The 10,054-nt window shown below is 38.0% G+C and overlaps 1 protein-coding gene across 3 annotated transcripts in view; it reads right to left on the reverse strand.

The window, feature by feature from the left end:
* Positions 1 to 10,054, reverse strand: part of LOC116700195 (transcriptional regulator ATRX) — a 27,569-nt gene that overhangs the window by 16,234 nt on the left and 1,281 nt on the right. For 2 of the 3 annotated variants that reach the window (XM_032533151.1, XM_032533150.1), the window contains exons 2-10: positions 8,700 to 8,806; positions 8,370 to 8,425; positions 6,838 to 6,866; positions 6,591 to 6,712; positions 6,087 to 6,203; positions 5,550 to 5,659; positions 3,639 to 3,706; positions 1,747 to 3,527; positions 1,378 to 1,459 (exon numbers count right to left, since the gene is read on the reverse strand). In XM_032533151.1, coding sequence (XP_032389042.1) covers positions 1,378 to 1,459; positions 1,747 to 3,527; positions 3,639 to 3,706; positions 5,550 to 5,659; positions 6,087 to 6,203; positions 6,591 to 6,712; positions 6,838 to 6,866; positions 8,370 to 8,425; positions 8,700 to 8,806 — 2,472 coding nt within the window. Of the gene's footprint in view, positions 1 to 1,377; positions 1,460 to 1,746; positions 3,528 to 3,638; positions 3,707 to 5,549; positions 5,660 to 6,086; positions 6,204 to 6,590; positions 6,713 to 6,837; positions 6,867 to 8,369; positions 8,441 to 8,699; positions 8,807 to 10,054 lie in introns of all 3 variants that reach the window. The other variant, XM_032533149.1, reaches the window with a different exon arrangement.

The raw sequence follows: 10,054 nt of genomic DNA on the forward strand, positions 1-10,054 counted from the left end.
CAGTTAAAAAGAATGTAACAAGTGTTAATGGTGTTTCGGGTGAGACTGTGGGAGTTTATTACCAGAGACATGTTCTATGCTTACAAAATCTTCCAATGTGTGTCAGTTGGACAGGGAGAGTAGCCCTTTGAAAAATCCTGAGATTTATAGGCGTTCACCATACCATCATTATAGTCTTTTTCAAAACAAAGTAATAAATCAGACTCTGAAATAATGTATTTAACATTGGCATCAAATACAAAACCATTCATGAAAATGCAGCCATTAGGTGAAGCTCAAGTCATGTGTGGTAGAAGAATTACTAAATATATTTTGTGGCCAGAATGTACAGTGGCTACAACAGGAATTTAACTTTTGTGCCTAAAAGAACTCAAAAGCTGAATAACATAAAGCTAAAGTGCATTTACAAAGCCACAAACATTGTTTAAGATATTTTAACAAACAATACTTTTGCCATCTTATAATTAGGTCAATTAACTCTTCTAAATATAACTGTGATTTAAGTAGAGTAAATTTTAAAGTATAAAAGCAAGAAAAAAAGATTTCAAGGTGAAGCATAAAACTTTTAAGACATGCTTACAACTTTTGGTTGATTAAAAAAGTTAAAATACCTATTTACTTATTTTCGAAATGTAAATAGATGCAGATAATCTGTCAGGCATGTTTCAAAGATTATACTTCACCTGTAGATAACAATTAAGTAAACAGTGCTGCTCATTGGAGGACAACAGTTCATTGCAAATTCTGTAATAACAGAAAAGCAGACTCAAAACCTCTAGTTCAAAACCTTCTAAATATGTTCAAATACTGTCATTGGAATCAGTCTGAGCAGTAAGGCAAAATAAGTTGCATTCATTGTTCAAATGTCTTATCAGACCTCTCCAAGTGGAAAGTGGGACAATTACAAGGTTCCACCTTTTGTATCAGCATAGTGGGACAGTGAACTAACACAAGGTAAAAGTCTACTGGTAATACAAAAATCCTCAAGTAAAATGTTTCCCAAGCGTGTACATGTATACTGGGGGTTGCACACTAAATAAAACAGACACACCATTCTATGCGTGTTCTGTATTAACGAAATGAGAAGCAATACAATTTAAGTTGAAAAAAATATATAGAAAAGCAGAGTATGTTGATTAACCTTCACAAGTCTGTTCTAGGCAGGTTCAGTCTCAGTGCATCATGTTCCTCTAGAATGTGTATTTGATTGCTGGGGTTCTGCTGCAGCTACGTTTAGGTCTTGTTTGAATAGGCTGCAATTGAGTCTTAATGAGCTTGGTGCTGCTAGATTTTGCACAGAGTTTTGGATTCAAAGTTACCTTTCTTCCACACCTAAGGTGTTTTACAAACTCTACATCTGGGCTTTTAGAACCATACCTATTTTCTGGATCATCATCATCATCATCTTCTGCTGCTGCTGCTGCTGCTGCCCACGAGGGCCCAGATTGCTCCTCATCTCCTACAAAAACATTTGAAACATAAATTGCTGTTTCAGACAAAACAAATTCCTGTGTCTGCAATTAAGGATTATTTTTTAAGTGTCAATTAATCGTGTCAATAAATCTATAAAATGTCAGAAAATTTTGAAAAATGTCAGTGTTTTCCAATATGATTGGCCCTATGATGCCCTCAAACGTCTTGTTAAGTACTGTCATAGAGGTGTGAAGAAACTAGAAAATATTCAAAAATAACCCTTGAAAAGATAAACTGTAGATCTACACATATATTACTAAATATAAGACTCACCTGAAGATTGGTGGAACGCTGCTGCTCCCAGTAAGGCCACATCGTCAGTGATTGGCTTCATCTTCTGATCACTTCCTTCACTCTCAAAGTCGTCATCATCATCATCATCTTGATCTTCGCTCGATGACGATGACGACTCCATTACTTTCCGACGAGTTTTAGCCTTAGACTTTCCAGCCGGTATCCGACCCTGCTTTCTAGCAACATCTTGATCCTCTCTTTTAACAAGGTGAGACTTCCCTATTGGCCTCAGCGTATTCAAGTGTTTTATTTTCTTCTGCGAGTCCACATCATCACTAGAGGAATCTGTGCCACTTTCTCTTCTAGATTTTACTCTTCTGTTGCTTGAGTCAGACTCGGGGGAACGGTCCAGCATCTTACGTTTGCAGCGCATCTTCTCCGGTGACATTGGGGTGTTCTTAGTGAGCCAGAAGAGACATTTCTTGGCCACCTTACTTGATGCTTCTCCACCATTCTCATCACTCTGGGGTTCATCAGAGCTTTGGGTCAAAGCTGCTCGCTCAAGCAGAGCTGCAGGGACTTCGTCTGAGTCAGAGTCGTCTCTTGCTCTGCTCAGACTTTGTTCCTCTGTGTTTTTGGCTGGTACTGTGCTGGAAGTTTCCTCAGGGTCAGAGTCACTGTCTGCTGCTGAAAGAGAAGTTTTGGCCTTGACATCACTTGGTCGACGCAAAGGTGTCGTCTTCACGCGAGGAGATCGTCTATTGGCTTGTTCCTCTTCTGGGTGTAGGGATGCATTAGAGTTGTCATTGCTTATCTTGTCAGCTTTAGCACCTACAAAACCTGTCTCTTCATCTTCTGATACATCGTTTAACTCTGACTTATCTTTCATGTGGCTGTCCATCTCTATCTTCGGAGCATCAGAGGATGGCTCCTGCTCCATTGGTACAGGAGTAAGTTTTACTACTAGTTTTTTAGTCATGTTTAAACCGCTTTCAGACGGCTTCAGGCCAATCTTCTGGGCACTCTGTCTGGCTTCATTTAAATCTGAATCCATGTTTTCACCAGTGCAGGCATGTGCAGTTCTCCCATCCGTGCAGCCCTTGGAGTCAGAATCATAATCTTCCAAATGTTCAGCTGCCAATTTCTGCAAGTCACTCAAGCATCTTTCATCAGAGATATCTGCATCCGTTTCTGTTACAGGTTGTGCATCAAAGTCATCACTAAATAACTTTTGCCAACAGCTCATAACGTCCAAGTCACTGAATTCTTCCTTAAGGCTATCCTCGAAAGCTGCAAGTGATTTTCGCAAACCTTTAACTACTGACAAAAAGGAGTTCAAGTACACCTTGCGAACTGCAGGTGTTTTCTTGTTTGTTGTCACAGTATGAATGAAATTGACAAATGTCCGGTTTAAAATGTTTGTTGAGTCCACTAAATGCTTTGCCTTTTTAGTAAGATCCTTAGAAATCTGCAGTGTGTTATAATTGAACACCACATTACCATCCATACCGGTGTGATCCCATGTATCTAAAGGAATGTTTTGAGGTAAGTGTGGCAACATGTGATAAATTTCAGATTTCTCCGGCTCTACTCTGTTCTTTTTGCGCTGCTGATACCACAGATTCTCCATGTTCTCGAGGACACTGTCACAGGCCACCACCAGGTCAAAAAGCGGCTCCGGGCTACACACATAGCAGTACCATTTGCTCTCCAAGATGCCAGACAGCTCCTTCCTTCCTAAATTTCTTAGAATACACTTCTTGCAAAATGCATTACTACAGAAGTCACAGCAGATCAAGTTTCCTCCTTCAGCACACCATCTGCATGAGGGGGAAAAGAGATAATAAATGCAATAGATAAAAGCTTAGTACAAAGTAAGTTATGGGAAATGTTTAGGTTTCAGTTAAAATGTCAAATACAACAAATCATACCTGCATTGCTCATCCATTCCATCTCCATCCTTGCTGATGTCATCACTTGAGTAATACTTGTAGCAAGACTGGCAAAAGCAATAGCAATAATGTTAGTCTTGTTGTTGATGGCAATTTTGAATTATTACCTTCAAATACAGAACTCTTCTTAGCTACATTCTTAAAACAACGCATTTTCAATATCTGACTGATCACAGAAGTAAATCAGTTATAATATTGACAGACTTAGCTCAGTATATGTATTTTCCATTTGAATATGAAATGGCAATGACTGAGTGGCTAAAGTGGGTGCACACTGAATTTAGTTGGCATAATGTCAATATTTTGACATCACTGATAAATAATATTGCTTAAACTGCACATCCATATTCTGGGGGGCTGAGGGATCATGATAATTTCAAAATAATTTTGACTTATAAAATTCTTCTAAACTGTTTTTCATTAACACCATCTTAGATATGATGTTTTACTGTAGAAAATAAGGCTAAAGTGACAGTACATTTGAATACGGAAAACTTTACTTTTTACTGTTTCATATAGTTGTATGTCTGACATTTATGTTAACAGAATCCATGGCTCATATTTGTACTTCTCAACATGAAACACATCCACCAAATGCAAACAGAACTAGACAGGAGCTAGTGATTAACATGAAAAAATGATGAGCTACTCCACAGAAAATGAACCGATACTTGGTAAGTATTTAAATGGGAAAATTACATTTAAAAATGATTTCTTATACCGTATATTCTTCATTTATTCCTGTTTGTCTTTCCCTACATATAGAAAATAAGGTCCTCTAATGTCCACTTGAAGGTTGGAGCCACAGAGTCTAGAGACCAGTTGTTGGGGCCTTTGTGTGAGTCAATAAAGGTGTAAAGTCACACATAAAGTATCTCTCACTGCATGTTCTGTCCCCTGGCAGCTGAGATTAACTTTGCCTTGTTTAGCTTTTCATATAGCTAGACGTCTGAACTCTGGGACAAGGCCATTATGTTTAAATAACGGCCATGCTGATTCCAAACAGACAGCTTTGTAAAGGCAGTTTGGGCTTCAGATAGCTTTTACACAGTTAATGACAAATCACTGTCCGCTATGAACGTGTACACTAGAATTGCTTTCATCACAAACACGGTCGGTCAGTGAAGGCGCAGTCGCAGTCATCATTGCCGGTAACTTACTCGTATGACAGAGTGCACAGAACGAAGCTTTGTGACTAGCATCTAATGACTAGAAAGCAATTTCTTACCACTGCTGCCGTACAGTATCTTCCTTGAACATATGATGAAGACGCAAGCACCCGGTTCCATCAATTTGAGGCACCAAGAGCTAAACGGTTTCCCGTCTCTACCCATTTACTCTTGTCCTCCATTCATGCCCAGCGCCATTTATTTATTTTATTCTTTCACTCCTTTCTCAACTAAAGCTTTATCTACATGCTCCAAGTTTGATAAACTCTGCCTCCATTTTTTTTAGCTGCGTTACCACGGAGACATACTACACTCTCACTTTTTGGCAAAGACTACTTTGCATCTGATTGGCTAGAACTCGTTTCATTAAGTGGAAGTTTGATGATTTGTGAAAATGAAGCGCATCAAAAACAAATCCCATGTGGACATTTTTATTTATTCATTTTTCTAAAATAGTCGCGGGAAATCCGGCACCAGGCCCGAGTACTTTACGCCCTGAGCATGTCTGTAACCTATATCATGAGTGCCATTTTATTTCAACTCCAGCTTTTAAATCTTGGTGACAGCATGTATTAAGGTATGTGTTTCCCAAGGTTTCTGACTTTTGAAGAGATGTGTATGTTGATGAAAATTGAATACAGTTACATTATTACATATTAGTACTGACTTAAAGGTCAAAGAAAATTGAGAATTTGTTTCTGACATTAATAAGCAGACTCACCTTGCAAATAAGTACTTTCAGAGCTGGATGTCGATAGAAAGAATCTCTCTGGAAGTGGTTAACTTGTCGGCCACATGCGGTGCAACAGACAATTCCCATGTGTTCAACTCCTATGAAAGCACATTCTGTCATTAGCAACAAAATGGTTATAATAATGGCTTGATGGGCTGTTTAAACGACGTGAGTAGGCCCTGAGCAACATCCCTGGTTAATATACAAAACTTGCTAGAAGCAGTCCGAAGTGGAAGCAAAGCACCTGGAGGAGCTTCTTTTTTTTTCCTCTTCAAACTCAACGTATTAGTGATCTCTCTCACAACAAGATAATGATTGAGCCGCATTGAGACATAAAGTGAAATTGATTTTTAGCTTGTTTTAACCAGTAGGCTGTTTTTTCAGTCTGTGTATCTTTTGTCCACGCGCAGTCAATGGATGAGTGCCCCAACAAGTGCCTTTTTTGATTAACTTGAAGAAACGGCTGCCTGAGTAATCATGAAATGATGCACAATGTTATTACAATATCAACCAGTAGTGACTGACCTCCACGTCTTCTCGAAAACTCTTTCCGCAGTACACCTGATTTCCGGCTGCGAAACTCAGGACCCCTGAAGTCATCTCTTCCATTATCAACAGCTTCAGGCCTCACCAGTACAGTGCCTGTTTAAAAAAAAAACATACCATTAATAAGTCTAAGAGATTTCATCGATACTAAATACGTGATCATATTCTAAAGCTGGGGACAGAACTATATATTTCAGTAATTTATAAAGATTTCTGTCCACCTACATGTTCTTTTCTGTCTTGCAGTCAGCAAGACTAAAAAAACATACAGGTACTTGATAGCTCAGCAAAAATAAATCAGATAAAACTCTTAGCGTTATACTCCAAGATATTCCCCAAGATTTCCAAGACTATTCTCTTTTTAACTAAGACTGTAACTAAACACAATAAACACCAATTCAAAATGTTGCACTACAATTTGCGCAGAAAAGTTATGAGGCAAAGTAAATAAGGGAATTATGATAGGAAAATGTTAAGACCTACCTTTTGGCAATCTAGTGATATCAGGGTGACCATTTGCGTTGACTGGTAAATCCAAGTCCTCACTTGCACTTGAGTCCCCAGATTCATCAAGCCCAGAATGCTTGATGACAACAGATGGTTTTCTGTAATATCAGTAAAATGGTTTCATAAAAAAGTAAGCTCCAGAATATAGCAACATTCTGCACAGGTTGGCGGCGTACTTGGACCGTGAAAAAGGAGGAAGCGTATAAATGAAATACCAACTCACCTTCTTGAGTATTTGGTATCCACTCCACCCTACAAAGCAAGACAGTTTTTGATTTAGTTGTCACTGGTAGCAATATCCAACGAAAAAATTACCGACTGTAGATCAGGGTTTTACTGGCCTGCCAAAAATAAGACGGGAAAAAACACTTTTCCAAATTGTTAATTTATTAATCAGATACAGTGTACTGTACATTGTAATGACTCATCAAAACCAGTTATTTGTTTATGCCAGGGGTCTTCAACGTTTTTAAGCCAAGGACCCCTTTTACTGAAAGAGAAATGGAGGGCAGCCTAAAACATTTATACATATATTTTAGTGCATATGATACTAAGTTTTTAAAGTATTAATTGTTGGCATAATTTTAAAAAATCATGTTTTAATAAGTGTTGTCAGTTAAGCGTTAACGCAAACCCATTTTAACGAAGTCCATTTTTTTGGACTTGCTGTTGCTGTTGTTGCAACAACTAGCAATGTTAGAAAAACTACAACACCACACCGGATCTAGCTAGACCGGAAACTAACAACAGGCTTGTTTGGACTTGCGAGCCGGCCAAAGAGTAGTAACGTTACATTTTGAGTGGATGGCGAGCGTGAGATGCCAAAGTGGATGCCAATAAGATTCTGAATGGAAAGTTTACTTTTTAAAAGTTGCCAAATGTTCAATTGACAAGACCAAAGTGATCTGTGTGTTTTGTCGTTACCATCGCAGCACGTCCAGTCTGAAATACCACTTGATGGCCAAGCACACAGCTGATGCCAGTCCCTCCCCCCTGTCAAAGTATTATTTTGACCCCTTTTTTTATGGACAGTGTTACATCGTGTAAGAGATTATTTGCTCCAAGTGAGAATGTGTGAAATTTAACACCACAGTAGGCTATATGCCAATGTTGTTTTCAATTGTTTTAAAAACACATTTGCACAAAGCAAGCCGATGCATTTTTCCATGTTGATAAGAGCATTAAAATGAGAAAAAAAAATAATGGGACAAAAACAAATCAAGGGACATTTAGAATAGATAAAAATGTGCAATTAATTGAGACTAATTGCAAGTTAACTATGACATTAAGGTGATTAATTGCGATTTAATATTTTAATTGTTTGATAGCACTAGTTTTAATGTTAAATATACAAGTGGCACAGGGAATCCTTGGGATGAACTGGGTCTGTGGGTGTCTGGTTTATATGTAGGTTTCACAAATAGGCTGATTTAATAGCTGGTTTGCTAATAATATGTTGGATTTAAAGTAATGCATTTTGAATTGCCCCTCGGGGACAAATAAAGTTATGTTATTTGTATATTAAGACATTTTAATTTTTTTGAACTCAATAATTTGGTGGCCCCCCTGCAGTAACTGAGTTCCCCCTAGGGGTCCAGGACCCCCTGTTGAAGATGTCTGGTTTATACAAACAATTTCATTCTAGGAGACTTGAGTCTCGTGAATAAACCGTCATCACTAATTCCTTGTTTGCGCAAACATACTTGGCAATTAACTACTTTTGATTCTGACATAACACCAACAATATTCTGTTACCTTTGTCGCAGCATGTTCTGTTGAGTTTCCCACAGAACAGCTCCTGTCGGTCAAACCTGTAAAAAGAATATCTGTTAAAAATGTTTAGAAACACATGGCTGGGTTGGCTCAGTGGGTAGAGCAGGCGCACATATATTGAGAGGTTTATGCCTCAACGCAGAGGTCCAAGGTTCGAATTTGACCTGTGACGATTTCCTGCACCTAGCTGTCCTTTCAAATTAAAGGCAGAAAAGCCCAAAAATAGTCTTTAAAAAAAAAAGTAAAATGTTTAGAAAGCATGTAAATACGAAGTGGATCTTTCCATCACTCATGAATAATTAAAAGTTGTACCATCAGCATCCTCTGAGGTTGGTGTGCCATTGCTGTCCTCAACAGTAGAATGAGCCATGTACTCATGCAGTTTGTTGACCAATACATTCAGCTTGCTGGTGGTGGTGCTACAGTCAGGGAAAAAGAAAATGGTTACAGTAAACTTGACAGTTAAAAGCTGCTAGATGGTTAACCAGATTGTTTGTTAAAAATCCTGATTAATATACTTTGTTAGCATTAGTAATAACTATTCACTAATAATTTATGGTAAATGTCTTTTTTATAGCCAAAGGTTTTATTGTTATCATTATTGTTGTTTAAAATGTGAGTTTTGATGTTTCACTACATGATGGATTACCACACATACACAACATACTGTGGGGTACATAGAACTTTAGAGTTCTCTGTTCTCTCTACACTGTATTTTGCTGAAAACTGCTGCTGAAAATTTCAATTTCCTTGCGGGAGTAATCCCAAAAGAATTAATAAAGAGACGTCTCATATGAAGTGATTTTTGTTAAATCAACTATTTATCACCCAAACATCAACTCAAATCCTTCAACATCTAAAGCAATTCAGCTTTCGATCCACTTTGCAGGGCACAACCTAATGTCAGGCCACATGAGGGTTCTTGAGCAAGACAGTGAACCCCTTATGCTTAGCATGGGTTAAATGCAGTTTGAATTTGACTACATTGTATTATATGATCATATGCAACGAATAATAAAGTAATTTCTTCTTCTTCTAAACTCTAAAGCTCTATGTACCCCTTAGTGTGTTGTGCATGCGTGGTAATCCATCATGTAGTGAAACATCAAAACTCAAATTTTAAACTTGGGTATTTTGAGTTGTGGTACTGTGTTGACGTTTGAGGGCAACTTACTAGTGATGAGCTTTTGAAATAATTTCACTTAGAAATGTTCTTAAAAGAACTACCAGAATGCCCCACAATTTTGGTTCGTAAAGGTGCATCCTCTTAATTGGAGAAAGGAACTTACTCATTTTGGTCCTCTGGGCCCTCATAAGACCCCCTACAAACATGCATCACAAACTACAGCCTGAAAGATTACCAAAATGATAACGAAGGTAGGACTTACAGCTGTACTGATTTTGTAGTTGGTCCCCAATGGACTTCTTTCGCAAGTTTTGTCTTTAAGCCTTTGGGGTGCCGTTTAGTTATTACAACTTTTGTACACAGATATGGTGGTAATAATAATGGTGGTAATGGAAAACATTTTCTAAGTGGAGGACCCCCAAACCCACCGCCAAAACATGTGTAACTAGTCTTCTACAAGCCAAGAGAAACACTGGTTATGATCAGCTCTCACTAGCATTATTTTTTATTTTTTTTATTTTATTATACTTTATTAATCCCA

This window comes from Etheostoma spectabile, chromosome 13, assembly GCF_008692095.1.
Source record: "Etheostoma spectabile isolate EspeVRDwgs_2016 chromosome 13, UIUC_Espe_1.0, whole genome shotgun sequence".
NCBI classification, from domain to species: Eukaryota; Metazoa; Chordata; class Actinopteri; order Perciformes; family Percidae; genus Etheostoma; species Etheostoma spectabile.